Raw genomic sequence first — 15,992 nt, forward strand, 5'->3', positions numbered from 1 at the left:
CTGTTCCAGTAAAGCTAAGGATAAATAATATGATAAATGACATTGCATTAAAGTATGGAACCGACAAAAAACAACACTGAAAGAATGCAGGTGGCGCAATGAGATTCCTTGGTGACCGTTTTGTCCTGTAATATTTTCAGACCTTGAAAATTAATTAATATAGATTAACTAAGACACATTGTGAATTATTAGATATGATTGCCAAATAAAAATACACTGGGGCACTAATTCAGTGTTCCATGACACTACTACTCCAAATGACTTTTTCATTCTTGACGGTTAAGCTAGTGACTTATTATATATCCAACATCCCCAAATCATACCATCTCTTCACTTTTACTCAGTGAAGCAGCCAATTAATGACTAAGACAAGTGTGTAACTGAGTTACAGCCTCTCAACAAAAGCAGTAGTCTTCATTTATAAGCGTTTTTCAAATCTCTGAGATTAGAAACATAATGCTCTTGGAAACATCTTTTTATTTAGATTATTGCCCAAGAAAGACTGGCCTTCAGGTTCTTTACTCACTATTTACGTAGGAAATACTCTGCAGAGTTTGAAGTCTAAAAGAGGAATTAAAAGGAATGAAACAATGACAAATAGAACTGGGGCTTACCTTTAAAAAGGCTTTCTTTTCCAAAGTGTTCATGATAAATGGAGGGATGGCTGGAAGTAAAGATAAATCCACATAAATCTTTATTTGATGCCTAATTTTCAGCTCAGATATTTTTTTCTAATCATTCGACGAAAGGCTTATGCAACTTTAAGGCTATTTTCACACTGGCAGAGTAAAGACTATTTGCAATAATTATTTAAAATACTTTAGTACAAAAAAAAAAACCCATTGTTCTCATTTTCTAGATTTTTGAAAAATAATATAATGCTCTTTGCTAGCCAACAAGTTTTATAATCTTCAAGAGAACTTTACATTTAACTTTAAATATGCAGCAGTATAACCACTAGGAACTTTTCCTTCTGGTACTAAACAAAGCAAATGAAACCTCCCTGGGCATCCATCACGTGTGGAGTATGTGTAAAGATCTGGTTCTAATACAGGCTGGACCACTTGCTAGCTAGATGATCCTGGTAAAGTTCCCTAACTTCTCTGAGCCTCAGTTTCCTTTTCTATGAAACGGAGAAGAAATGTATCAAATTTGCTGCGATGATTAAATGCATTATGACAATGTGTGCCAGTTTGAATGTATTATGTACCCCCAAATGCCATTATCTTTGATGTAATCTTGTGTGGGCAGACCTATCAGTGTTAATTCGTTTGTAATTCTTTGAGTGTTTCCACGGAACTGTGCCCCACCCAACTGTGGATGATGACTCTGATTGGATAATTTCCATGACGGTGTTGGCCTGCCCATTCAGGGTGGGTCTGAATTAAATCACTGGAGCCATATAAATGAGCTGACAAACAGAAGGAACTCAGTGCAGCTGAGAGCGACATTTTGAAGAGGAGCTACAGCCAAGAGGGACACTGAAGAAAGCACAGGAGCTGCCGATGAGAGACAGTTTGAAGACAGCCGTTGAAAGCAGACTCTTGCTCCAGAGAAGCTGAGAGAGGACAAATATCCCAAGGGCAACTAAGAGTGACATTTTTGAGGAACTGCAGCCTAGAGAGGAACATCCTGGGAGAAAGCCATTCTGAAACCAGAACTTCGGAGTAGACACCAGCCCTGTGCCTTCCCAGCTAACAGAGGTTTTCCGGACGCCATTGGCCATCCTCCAGTGAAGGTACCCGATTGCTGATGTGTTACCTTGGACACTTTATGGCTTTAAGACTAACTGTGTAACCAAATAAACCCCCTTTTATAAAAGCCAATCCATCTGTGGTGTTTTGCATTCTGGCAGCATTAGTAAACTAGAACACAATGCTTGTAGAACGTCATCTTCTCTGAGGACTAAACAGTGTTAACAATGACTGAGTCACTGGAAATGGATTTTTTGGACTGGCTGAACTCTAAGAGGAGCAAAGCATTTCAAACTGGAAAAAAAGAAACAAAAGTGAAAGCAAACCCAGGGTAAGAGTTGGAGTTGCAACCTCAATATTACCAAACATGCTCTTTCAAAAAAAGTGTAGGGTCAGCTGTGTGAGATCCCCAGCCTCCTCGTAGGTTAATGACAAGGGTGTTGGTTCTAAGGGAGGAGATGTTTACCTGGAACAGGATCAATATTTTCTGTAGCACACTAGATAATTTAACTTGTATGATCAGTTTGAACACCATAGGAGCATGGAACTTTGAATGGGAATTGGGATTTGGTGAGTTGGTACAGGCTGGGGTGAAATCCCCACACATCCCAGAATGATACAAGCAAAGAGTATAAGTGTACTTGCAGGGTCCCCCAAGGAGCTGGGGAGAAATGCAGAAGTGCTGGACTTCCCCACCTGGGCCATTACTGATTTTCCTGCAAACACTGAGGACTGCCAATTTAATGGGCTGAGCGCTGGATCTGGGGGCCTTCCCCTGTGAGGCTAGTTGCTACAAGGGAGAGGCTAAGTCCACTTATAATTGTGCCTAGGAGCCCCCCCCCCCCCCCCCCACAGAGAGCCTCTTTGTTGCTCAGATGTAGCCTCCCCTCTCTCTAAGCCCACTTGGCAGGTGAACTCACTACCCTCCCCTCTATGTGGGACTTGACTCCCAGGGGTGTGAATCCCCCTGGCAACATGGAAAATGACTCCTGGAGATGAGCCTGGACCCAGCACTGTGGGATCGAGAAGATCTTCTTGACCAAAAGTGGGGAGAGAGATGAAGCAAAGTATGGTTCCAGTGGCGGAGAGATCACTCTGGAGGGTATTCTTATGCGCTATATACATATCACTTTTTAGTTTTCAGTGTGTTGGAATGGCTAGAGAGAAATACCTGAAGGTGTCAAACTGCAAACCAGTGACCTTGATTCTTAAAGACGATTGTATAACTATGTAGCTTGCACAGCGTGGCTGTGTGACTGTGAAAACCTTGTGGCTTGCACTCCATCCAGCGTATGGACAGATGAGTGGAAAAATGGGGACAAAAATCAGATGAAGAATAGGGTGGGATGGAAGGGATGGAAAGAGTTAGGGGTTATCTTTTGCTTTCATTTTTATTTTGGAGTAAGGAACAGGTTCAAAAATTGATTCTGGTGATGAACGCACAACTGCTGTGAATAACTGATTGTACACTGTGGATGACTGTATGGTGTGTGAATATATCTAAATTAAACTGTATTAAAAAAAGTAAATGAAAATGCAGGGAGTAGGGGAATGGGAAGTTTTGGATGTTCTTTTTTATATTAATTTTAATTTTATTTTTTGGAGTTATGAAAATGTTCAAAGTTTGTGGTAATGAAAGCACAACTGTATGATGATACTGGGAACTGATTGTACACTTTGAATGACTGTATGTTATGTGATTATATCTCAATACAATTGCATTTAAGAAAAGGAAATTAATATAGACACTAGTACCAGAAAGTGGAATGAGGCTATAAAAAATACCTTGGAATTGAGAAATGAGAAGAGAAGGAAAAAAATTGAGGAACATGATAGATAAAGCTTAGAATGCCTTGAACATTGTTGGCTGAGATATGGCTGGTAATCACTTGGTTAGCAAGGACTCAGAAGGAAGTGAGGAGAATAATGGATGAAGCACATATTATCTCAGAGACTACCTAAACCATCATGAACACACTGTTGGTAATGAAGGTAATGAAGCTGTCAATATTAAAATTCTGTTGTATGTCTGCCGACAATGGGAGATATATCTGATGTGTGTGTGTGGGGGGGGTGGGGGTGGGGTCGGGGGGGTATTAGAGACAGAGAGAGAAAGAGAGAGAGAATATATGCATATAAACATTCTCGTTGACTAATTATAAGAATTATTGATGAGCCAATAAGAATTTTGGTGAAAAATTAGGACATAGAAGTTAAAGAATATGAGAAAACTTCATAGGGTAAGTAAAAAGAGCTTTGGAGAGAAAACAAAAAGTAGCTATGTTGCTTTAAAACTCTGCAACTACTGATAAAGAGAAGGCCACACTCAGGCTCCAAATCCAGGTAGGTTTATGTGTGTGGACTGGGGTATGAAATTTGGAAGAGCAAAATTACTCAGTACAGTTCTTTGTGAAATTCTGTTGGGTGTAAAGGGACCTCAGAGAATGGACCTTGGAGACAGAGGTCAGCAAGATAGAACACTGGATAGACCAAGAGGACAGAAATGAGAGGCCCTGGGGCAGAGTAGCACAAGAGAGACTATGCTAGATAAAAACTGCTCAGAAAGGTTGTTAAATTTCTTGCCATGGGGTGTGCTAGCACCTCCCTCCCACTTTACCACCCTTATAATACCTTTCATAGAGGCAACACTGTTCATTTTTACTTCCGTAGCTGTGGATGATTTGGGTAAAACTCAAGATTTATGTCTAGGTTGATGCAAGGAAACACGAGTTTATCTCAGAATTTAGGGTTAAGGACAAAGGAAATCCTAAATTTGTAAAGCCCTGGGAATTAGCACAAAATCCTGAGAAAACCTCAAACTTTCAGGGCTGTGGAACTGACAGCATCAAAACTGAGAACACCATAGGGTAAAAGCTGCATCCAGTTTATACTGGGTGATATATGGAATAAATAGAAAATATTAGTAAGATATACACTGTAAACTTGGAGAGTAGCAAGGCCCAGGTGGGCTGTGGGGTCTTCAAGGTGGAAGAGGGGCTGGGGTGCCCCTTCCCTCCACCCCCCACCCCCCCCCCCGAGACCATCTGAGAGTTCTGGCTCTGTGATGTGGGCCTGGATCTCTAGGCAGCGCAGGGGTGGTGCTCAGTGCTCAGTGCTGCCTGAGATAGGTGTGTGCTCCGGAAGATGGAGACAGATCGCCACTTTCCGAGGAGCCCCGGTGCCCAGTGCGCAAGCACCAACTTATCTGTGTGGAGACTTTTATGTTTTACACTCTCTTTGTTGGCAATGTTGATCTTTCTTTTTATATCCATCATCCAGATGAATTTATTTGTGAAAGAAGGAAACGGAAATCAGGTAGGGGACCCCAGATCCATCCCCCAGCGCAGTGGACTCTTGCTTTCCCTGTTCCTCCCACTGTAGTAAATCAGTTATATTTGTGCAGACTCCTGAGATGGGCGCTGTTGGGAAAGATGAAAATCTTTCTTTAGGGAAAGATGAATGGGTGGGCAGAGGAGCTTCTATCCACATGCACAGATTAATCTCTCTGGGGGTGGCAGGGGACTCCAGGGTAAATTCCAAGCCTTGTGACTCAGTGTCCCGGGGGTAGGTTATTAAGAGAGGGTAGGATATGTCGCTGGGACAGAACCACAGGATAACTGTTCGTTATCCTCCTGCCCAAGTCTGGTGTCTCTGGCTGAAGCCTCTGTCTTAGGGCTGATCTAGAGAGCAAGGCTGAGTCTCTGACAGCCTCTGAACAGATGCTGAACTTGAGCTCTGGCCTCAGGGAGCAGAGTCCTACCTGAGGGAGCACAGGCACCTCGAGGTCAGAGACTGCACCTTTCTCAGCACAGGACTCCTGCCTGGGCTGTCAATAAAGGATCATTCACAAAAAGCCTTCTTTAGTTGAGTTTTTTTTTTTTTTTCTTTAATCTTCATTTTATTGAGATATATTCACATACCACGCAGTCATACAAAACAAATCGTACTTTCGATTGTTTACAGTACCATTACATAGTGGTACATTCATCACCCAAATCAATCCCTGACACCTTCATTAGCACACACACAAAAATAACAAGAATAATAATTAGAGTGAAAAAGAGCAATTGAAGTAAAAAAGAACACTGGGTACCTTTGTCTGTTTGTTTCCTTACCCTATTTTTCTACTCATCCATCCCTAAACTAGACAAAGTGGAGTGTGGTCCTTATGGCTTTCCCAATCCCATTGTCACCCCTCATAAGCTACATTTTTATACACCTGTCTTCGAGATTCATGGGTTCTGGGTTGTAGTTTGATAGTTTCAGGTATCCACCACCAGCTACCCCAATTCTTTAGAACCTAAAAAGGGTTGTCTAAAGTGTGCATAAGAGTGCCCACCAGAGTGGCCTCTCGGCTCCTTTTGGAATCTCTCTGCCACTGAAGCTTATTTCATTTCCTTTCACATCCCCCTTTTGGTCAAGAAGATGTTCTCCGTCCCACGATGCCAGGTCTACATTCCTCCCCGGGAGTCGTATTCCACGTTGCCAGGGAGATTCACTCCCCTGGGTGTCTGATCCCACGTAGGGGGGAGGGCAGTGATTTCACCTTTCCAGTTGGCTTAGCTAGAGAGACAGGGCCACATCTGAGCAACAAAGAGGCATTCGGGAGGAGGCTCTTAGGCACAACCATAGGGAGGCCTAGCCTCTCCTTTGCAGCAACTGTCTTCCCAAGGGTAAAACCTGTGGTAGAGGGCTCAACCCATCAAACCACCAGTCCCCTATGTCTGTGGTCATGTTAGCAACCATGGAGGTGGGGTAGGCGAATACCCCTGCATTCTCCACAGGCTCCTCAAGAGGGCACTACATCTTTTTTTTTTCCTTGTTTTTCTTTTTTTTAACTTTCCCTTCTTTTTTAAATCAACTGTATGAAAAAAAAGTTAAAAAGAAAACAAACATACAATAAAAGAACATTTCAAAGAGACCATAACAAGGGAGTAAGAAAAAGACAACTAACCTAAGATAACTGCTTAACTTCCAACATGTTCCTACTTTACCCCAAGAAAGTTACCTAATATAGCAACATTTCTGTGAACTTGCTCCTACTATATCCATCAGAAATGAACAGACCATAGTCATTCCTGGGCATCCCCAGAACGTTAAATAGCTTATCTGTTCTTCTTGGATTATTGTTCCCCCTTCCTTAATTGCTCTCTATTGCTAGTTCCCCTACATTCTACATTATAAACCATTTGTTTTACATTTTTCAAAGTTCACATTAGTGGTAGCATATAATATTTCTCTTTTTGTGCCTGGCTTATTTCGCTCAGCATTATGTCTTCAAGGTTCATCCATGTTGTCATATGTTTCACGAGATCGTTCCTTCTTACTGCCGCGTAGTATTCCATCGTGTGTATATACCACATTTTATTTATCCACTCATCTGTTGAAGGACATTTGGGTTGTTTCCATCTCTTGGCAATTGTGAATAATGCTGCTATGAACATTGGCGTGCAGATATCTGTTCGTGTCACTGCTTTCCGATCTTCCGGGTATATACCGAGAAGTGCAATTGCTGGATCGAATGGTAACTCTATATCTAGTTTTCTAAGGAACTGCCAGACTGACTTCCAGAGTGGCTGAACCATTATACAGTCCCACCAACAATGAATAAGAGTTCCAATTTCTCCACATCCCCTCCAGCATTTGTAGTTTCCTGTTTGTTTAATGGCAGCCATTCTAACCGGTGTTAGATGGTATCTCATTGTGGTCTTAATTTGCATCTCTCTAATAGCTAGTGAAGCTGAACATTTTTTCATGTGTTTCTTGGCCATTTGTATTTCCTCTTCAGAGAACTGTCTTTTCACATCTTTTGCCCATTTTATAATTGGGCCAACTGTACTATTGTCATTGAGTTGTAGGATTTCTTTATATATGCAAGATATCAGTCTTTTGTCAGATACATGGTTTCCAAAAATTTTTTCCCATTGAGTTGGCTGCCTCTTTACCTTTTTGAGAAATTCCTTTGAGGTGCAGAAACTTCTAAGCTTGAGGAGTTCCCATTTATCTATTTTCTCTTTTGTTGCTTGTGCTTTGGGTGTAAAGTCTAGGAAGTGGCCGCCTAATACAAGGTCTTGAAGATGTTTTCCTACATTATCTTCTAGGAGTTTTATGGTACTTTCTTTTATATTGAGATCTTGGTCCATTTTGAGTTAATTTTTGTGTAGGGGGTGAGGTAGGGGTCCTCTTTCATTCTTTTGGATATGGATCTCCAACTCTCCCAGCCCCATTTGTTGAAAAGACCATTATGACTCAGTTCAGTGACTTTGGGGGCCTTATCAAAGATCAGTCGGCCATAGATCTGAGGGTCTATCTCCGAATTCTCAATTCGATTCCATTGATCTATATGTCTATCTTTGTGCCAGTACCATGCTGTTTTGGCAACTGTGGCTTTATAATAAGCTTCAAAGTCAGGGAGTGTAAGTCCTCCCACTTCGTTTTTCTTTTTTAGAGTGTCTTTGGCAATTCTAGGCATCTTCCCTTTCCAAATAAATTTGATAACTAGCTTTTCCAAGTCTGCAAAGTAGGTTGTTGGAATTTTGATTGGGATTGCATTGAATCTGTAGATGAGTTTGGGTAGAATTGACATCTTAATGACATTTAGTCTTCCTATCCATGAACATGGAATATTTTTCCATCTTTTAATGTCCCTTCTATTTCTTTTAGTAGAGTTATGTAGTTTTCTTTGTATAGGTCTTTTACATCTTTGGTTAAGTTTATTCCTAAGTACTTGATTTTTCTAGTTGCTATTGAAAATGGTATCTTTTTCTTGAGTGTCTCTTCAGTTTGTTCATTTCTAGCATATAGAAACATTACTGACTTATGTGCATTAACCTTGTATCCCGCTACTTTGCTAAATTTGTTTATTAGCTCTAGTAGCTGTATCGTCGATTTCTCAGGGTTTTCTAGATATAAGATCATATCATCTGCAAACAATGACAGTTTTACTTCTTCTTTTCCAATTTGGATGCCTTTTATTTCTTTGTCTTGCCGGATTGCCCTGGCTAGCACCTCCAGCACAATGTTGAATAACAGTGGTGACAGAGGGCATCCTTGTCTTGTTCCTGATCTTAGAGGGAAGGCTTTCAGTCTCTCACCATTGAGTACTATGCTGGCTGTGGGTTTTTCATATATGCTCTTTATCATGTTGAGGAAGTTTCCTTCAATTCCTACCTTTTGAAGTTGTTTTATCAAAAACAGATGTTGGATTTTGTCAAATGCTTTTTCAGCATCTATTGAGATGATCAATTGATTTTTCCCTTTTGACTTGTTAATGTGTTGTAATACATTGATTGTTTTTCTTATGTTGAACCATCCTTGCATGCCTGGAATAAACCCCACTTGGTCATGGTGTATGATTTTCTTAATGTGTCTTTCGATTCGATTTGCAAGTATTTTGTTGAGGATTTTTGCATCTATATTCATTAGGGAGATTGGCCGGTAGTTTTCCTTTTTTGTAGCATCTTTGCCTGGTTTTGGTATTAGATTGATGTTAGCTTCATAAAATGAGTTAGGTAGGTAATGTTCCATTTTCTTCAATGTTTTGAAAGAGTTTGAGTAAGATTGGTGTCAGTTCTCTCTGGAAAGTTTGGTAGAATTCCCCTGTGAAGCCATCTGGCCCTGGGCATTTATTTGTGGGAAGATTTTTGATGACTGATTGGATCTCTTTGCTTGTGATGGGTTGGTTGAGGTCTTCTATTTCTTCTCTGGTCAGTCTAGGTTGTTCATATGTTTCCAGGAAATTGTCCATTTCCTCTACATTATCCAGTTTGTTGCCATACAGTTGTTCATAGTATCCTCTTATAATTTTTTTAATTTCTTCAGGATCTGCAGTTATGTCACCTTTTTCATTCATTATTTTGTTTATATGGGTCTTCTCTCTTTTTGATTTTGTCAGTCTAGCTAGGGGCTTGTCAATCTTGTTGATCTTCTCAAAGAACCAACTTTTGGTGATATTTATCCTCTCTATTGTTTTTTTGTTCTCTATGTCATTTATTTCTGCTTTAATCCTTGTTATTTCTTTTCTTCTACTTGGTTTAGGATTGGTTTGCTGTTCATTTTCTAGCTTCTTCAGTTGATCCATTAGTTCTTTGATTTTGGCTCTTTCTTCCTTTTTAATATATGCGTTTAGTGCTATAAATTTCCCCCTTAGCACTGCTTTTGCTGCATCCCATAGGTTTTGGTATGTTGTGTTCTCATTTTCATTCGTCTCTATATATTTAGCAATTTCTCTTGCTATTTCTTCTTTAACCCACTGATTGTTTAGGAGTGTGTTGTTTAACCTCCAGGTATTTGTGAATTTTCTAAGTCTCTGATGGTTATTGACTTCTAATTGTATTCCATTGTGGTCAGAGAATGTGCTTTGAATAATTTCAATCTTTTTAAATTTATTGAGGCTTGTTTTATGTCCCAGCATATGATCTATTCTGGAGAAAGTTCCATGATCACTAGAAAAGTATGTGTATCCTGGTGATTTGGGATGTAATGTCCTGTATATGTCTGTTAAATCTAATTCATTTATCAGATTGTTTAGGTTTTCAATTTCCTTATTGATCTTCTGTCTGGTTGATCTATCTATAGGAGAGAGTGATGTGTTGAAGTCTCCCACAATTATTGTGGAAACATCAATTGCTTCCTTTAGTTTTGCCAGTGTTTCTCTCATCTATTTTGTGGCACCTTGATTGGGTGCATAGACATTTACGATTGTTATTTCTTCTTGCTGAATTGCCCCTTTTATTAGTATGTAGTGGCCTTCTTTGTCTCTCAAAACATCCCTGCATTTGAAGTCTATTTTATCTGAGATTAATATTGCTACACCTGCTTTCTTTTGGCTGTAGCTTGCATGAAATATTTTTTTCCATCCTTTCACTTTCAGTTTCTTTGTGTCCCTGTGTCTAAGATGAGTCTCTTGTATGCAGCATATTGATGGTTCATTTTTTTTGATCCATTCTGCGAATCTGTATCTTTTAATTGGGGAGTTTAATCCATTTACATTCAACGTTATAACCGTGAAGGCATTTCTTGAATCAGCCATCTTATCCTTTGGTTTATGTTTGTCATATTTTTCCCCTCTGTCTATTAATATCCTTTATTGTACCCATACCGAATCTCTTTAGTACTGAACCTTTCTCCAAGTCTCTCTGTCCTTTCTTTGTTTCTCTGTCTGTAGGGCTCCCTTTAGTATCTCCAGTAGGGCAGGTCTCTTGTTAGTATATTCTCTCAGCATTTGTTTGTCTGTGAAAAATTTAAGCTCTCCCTCAAATTTGAAGGAGAGCTTTGCTGGATAAAGTATTCTTGGCTGGAAATTTTTCTCACTCAGAATTTTAAATATATCGTGCCACAGCCTTCTCGCCTCCATGGTGGCTGCTGAGTAGTCACTACTTAGTCTTATGCTGTTTCCTTTGTATGTGGTGAATTGCTTTTCTCTTGCTGCTTTCAGAACTTGCTCCTTCTCTTCTGTGTTTGACAGTGTGATCAGTATATGTCTCGGAGTGGGTTTATTTGGATTTATTCTATTTGGGGTCCGCTGAGCATTTATGATTTGTGTATTTATGTTGTTTAGAAGATTTGGGAAGTTTTCCCCAACAATTTCTTTGAATACTCTTCCTAGACCTTTACCCTTTTCTTCCCCTTCTGGGACACCAATGAGTCTTATATTTGGACGTTTCATATTATCTATCATATCCCTAAGGTCCATTTTGATTTTTCAATTTTTTCCCCCATTCTTTCTTTTATGCTTTCATTTTCCGTTTTGTCATCTTCGAGGTCACTGATTCGTTGTTCAACTTCCTCTAGTCTTTCACTATGAGTGTCCAGAATCTTTTTAATTTGGTCAACAGTTTCTTTAATTTCCATAAGATCATCTATTTTTTTATTTAGTCTTGCAATGTCTTCTTTATGCTCTTCTAGAGTCTTCTTGATTTCCTTCATATCCCGTACTATGGTCTCATTGTTCATCTTTAGTTCTTTGAGTAGCTGCTCTAGGTGCTGTGTCTCTTCTCGTCTTTTGATTTGGGTGCTTGGGTTTGGGTTATCCATATCGTCTGGTTTTTTCATATGCTTTATAATTTTCTGTTGTTTTTGGCCTCGTGGCATTTGCTGAACTTGATAGGGTTCTTTTAGGTTTTGTAGACCAATTGAAGTCCTTATCTCTAATTTATCAGATCTACAGCTTCGTGGAGTACACTTTCTCTAACTAACCAGCAGGTGGCGTCCACGAGCCACCTGTTCTCCACAAGCCAGTTCTCCCCTGCTTAGCCTTTTTGGTGAGTGGGGGAGTGAGTCTTGTGGGGTCCAATTGGTGTACCAAGCTTGCATGTGTAGTTGGTGTTGCCTGCCCTGTATATGGGGCGTGTTTCTGGGCAGTCAGGGAGGGGGGGGGTGGCTCTAACAATCAAATCTCCCTGGTGATCCTAGTGTTTTAAGGCTGCTGCAATAGTCTAATCCTTCAGTTCAGTCCTGCCACAGTTTGTCTCTGCCACTGACCCACATGTCCTTGGTACTGGCGTATGGCTCCTGAGACTTGCAAGTGGGCCCCTCTTCCAGGCCGTGCACCCCCTGGTCCTCTGTTGAGGGATGACTGTGCTATGTCACAGGTGAGTGCCGTCCCCCCAGGGCAGTTCTGGGCTGCTGGGCTGTGTAGGGAGGCTCCCAGTCTGCTGAAATGATGGCTGAATGGGGCTTTGTTAATTCACACTGCTCTACCTTCCCAACTCTGGGACAATCAGCTGAGGTTGCAGGGAAGGCTAATGTCCACGCCCAGTTTTGTGGTGTGTGCCTGTTATTTGAAGCACTTCCGTCACACTGGGTTGTCTGGGGCAGTTCTGGGCTATGGGGCTGGCGATGGGCAGGAGTGTTTCCTGTCCACCAGGATGATGGCTGTGAGCGGACACCCCCCTTTTCTTGGGAAGTTGTGGTGTTTAGTGAATTTTCTCAGCCACTGGATTATTGCGTTTTGTCTCAGAGCTCTCCTAGTTCTGCTCTTGACTTGACCTGCCCAAATTGCAGGTCTTTGAAGCTTTCTGTATTGGGCTTCTTAGAGTAATTGTTTTAGAAAAAGAAAAAAGGATTAAAAAAAAAAAAAAAAAAAAAAAGGGCCCTCCTCAGAGATCTAATGGGTTATTGAAATGCTAAGAGACAAAGCAACCAGGGCCATTAAGGAAAGGTCCACAGGGCAGAGAGATCAGCTTTTCTTCGGGATTTGCATATGCACCTAAGGGCCCGAGCTCGGGCCTGAGCTCTGCCCTTCCCCCTTCCACGCTCACCAGAACTCCAAAAATCCTCCGCTTTTATTTTGGAGTTTTTCGTGTTGTTTTTTTTCTATGCCTGTCTCCTCTCTGCTGGGCTGGCTGCTCTCAGATTCTCTGGTGTCTGGTCTCCATCTGTCTATGGTTAGAGTTTGGATCAGCAGAATGAGTTTCCGATAAGGGCTGCCACTGCAGTTCTCCCTTCTCCTTCCCGGAGCTGACAGCCCCTCCTCCCACGGGACTGAGCCTGGCAGGGAGGGGTGTGGGTCCCCTGGCCGCAAAAACTTACAGATTTCGCTGATCTCAGCAGTTCCACGTTTTCATGAGTGTTGTATGAAGTATGCCCAAAGTCAGATTGCTCTGTGGTGTCCAGTCCACGCAGTTCCTGGCTTTCTACCTCCTTTCCTGGAGGAGTAACTAAAACATATAGCTCACCAGTCTGCCATCTTGCCCCGCCTCCTTTAGTTGAGTTTTTTAAAGGAGGAATGACAGAAAATGTTTGATCCCCTTTAAAAGATAGATTTTGTGGTAGAAAGTCATGTAGTTTATGAAAAATTGAGGTCTGCAGTTTGCCTAGGAGAGGAGAGTGAGAACTGGGTTCCACCTCCTGATTCCTTCAGTGTCAAGGCAGAGTCAGGAGAAGGATACCTTCACCGGACCCCACACTCTGAGGACATCACTCTCTCCCTAAACTCAGCCCATCCCATGGATCCCACTTGCCTTCCTCCACCACTGGCCTCTCCACTCCACCACCACATACGCCTCCTTAATGCTGAATCAGGATAAGTTGTCTCCCTTTCTGTTGAACTCTGGCCCAGAGAGCTCATCTCCAATGTCCATGCGGGTTGCTGTTTTGTGTTCCAACACTTTCAGGCCTGGAGGACACATGTCTGCTCATTTCAGCCTTCTCCTGGAGGCAGTTATTTGGCTAAAACTTGTCCCTTCCACCTTCTCAGAATGTTCCCCATAAAGGATTTCTTTCTTTTCTTCTTTTACACGCTTTAGTCTATGGATACCCTAAACCATTTCGTATGCCCTCAGGAAGCTTCTCTAGTCATCAGCTGGTTGTTCCGGAGCTCATGGACATAAGAGCCATGAGGAGAGTGGGTGTCCTGAAGTGATCTGAGACACAAGAGGGGGAGCAAGCATATATGATACAACAGAGGCAGGGCTGGGAACTAATTTCTGGGATAGTTCACATTGATCAGGATACCCTAAGTTTTCCTCCTTTCCCGAGAATTTGCAATCTGCCAGGGAAATTGTATAAGAACACCATCAAGGCTCCGATGTCTGATATTCCCAGAGCCAAGTTCAGATAATCCCTGAGGGCCGGTGAGCCTGGAAGTTCCCACGTTATTGAACAACTGACCAGTCTTGGGGGTGCAGTCATTGAAGAAGGCCCCACACCACCGAGCCTTTTGGGGGTGCAAGGCTTAGTGAACCCGCATGTGAAAGACCATCAAGACAGAGAGTCCAATTTCCATCCACAGGGAGACTCACAGAGCCAGGCTCCTGAAGAGCCCCAAGTCACACAGTCTACCTTCCAAGGACTTTGAACCCCGGGCCCCTACTGTTTACAGAGGAGATACAAGTATAGAAATAGAGGACCTCTCCAGGAGAGAATCCAGAACAGAATGCCATGTTAGGGACTTCCCAGGCCATACAGATAAGTCAACCTGCTTGGGATGAGGAATCCATGGAGAACCAGTTGCCCCCAAAGGGACATGGACCCCCCAAAAAGAAATTACGCCAAAGGCTGAGCCGTGTGGCCCACTTTCTTTGCCCAAAGAGGAAGGACAACACTCAACAAGTTTCCCTGCAACCATCGAGACCGCTGTCAGGCTTCCAGCCCCTGTGTTTGCATCGTCGCCCTTGCAACCCTGCCAGCGAGACGGTGTCTTCCATCACGTCTGACCAGCACGGACCAATGGTGTCAGGTCCCCCAGGCTGTCACCACTTTCCCCTGCTGTGTTTCCTGGGTTGCTTCTCCCCCCAACACCCGTAAATCCTCCTTCCCCCCAAGATACCCTGTTTCTCTTCCTAACCCCCCAAATATCATTAAATATATAGTTATTTTGTCAAATAACAGTGTCGTGTCTATCTCTGCCACATTTGGGTGGAGGTTTAGAGTATTCCAATGGCTTGAATTTAGATAAAATACAGGGGTAGTTTCAGTGCCTATTTAGTGCCCGTTTTGGCCTCTAAAAACCCTGTGCATGGTGGGAAGTTTACACTGCCATGGGGCCATACTTCATTTGCATGTTCTTAGATAACTTTTTCATTTAAAACATTTTTTCCCTCAATTTTTCATTTAAAAACTTGCAAAGACACACATTAATATCTCTAGGAACCTATAACACAGAGAAAATTCATTAAAATCCCACCCTCCAGTCCCGGCCTCAAACAGTTCCTCCCTAATCATCTTCCTCTTTCCTGAGGAGGATGGGGTGGATGGGGATCCACAGGCCTAACAGGACCAGAGATTGCCCTCCAGGAAGGATGAGAGACCTGCAGGTTCACATATCTCCAGTAGGAGAAGTGGACATCTGAGGATGGCTAGGTTGTGAATTCAGAGGGGTAGGAAGTGATCTATGTCCATCGGTCTATTAGAGGAAGAAAGGACACTTCACCCAAGACCCTTTTCCTTCGTGATGAAGGTGGGGAGATGAGCCCTGCTTTCCACTTCTTCTCTTAGCTTCAATGAATGGAGGGCACTCGGCCACTTGCAATTCTTCCACTGTTGAACATTCTTCCAGTATTGAACTGTAGGATCTGCGTGTTTATGAACTGTAGCATCTGTGTGTTTATAGGCAGGGAATAGCCAGGGAGTCTATTGTGGGATTTGTTTCCCTGTCCATCCCAAATGACAAGTGTCCATCAGTCACAATCTCCCTCCCTCTCTCAAGCCCACAGAGGGAGCAGACAACTCTGTGCGTGTTGTGTGACTCTACACGTGTGTGGTGTCCTTGGCCACTGACTGCTGGACACGGTGGACCTAGGTAGGCTGCGGGGAGAGACACATAAAGCAGTTTCTTTATTCTCTTTTTCCCCACAA

General features: G+C 42.3%; 1 protein-coding gene across 4 annotated transcripts in view; it reads right to left on the minus strand.

Annotated features, from left to right (window-relative positions):
• SFXN1 (sideroflexin 1) overlaps positions 1 to 15,992 on the minus strand; it is a 71,876-nt gene that overhangs the window by 20,623 nt on the left and 35,261 nt on the right. For all 4 annotated transcript variants that reach the window (XM_037823083.1, XM_037823082.1, XM_037823081.1 and 1 more), the window contains exon 8: positions 615 to 664. In XM_037823083.1, coding sequence (XP_037679011.1) covers positions 615 to 664 — 50 coding nt within the window. The remainder of the gene's footprint in view (positions 1 to 614; positions 665 to 15,992) is intronic.

The sequence above is a fragment of the Choloepus didactylus genome, assembly GCF_015220235.1.
Source record: "Choloepus didactylus isolate mChoDid1 chromosome 11 unlocalized genomic scaffold, mChoDid1.pri SUPER_11_unloc1, whole genome shotgun sequence".
NCBI lineage: Eukaryota > Metazoa > Chordata > Mammalia > Pilosa > Megalonychidae > Choloepus > Choloepus didactylus.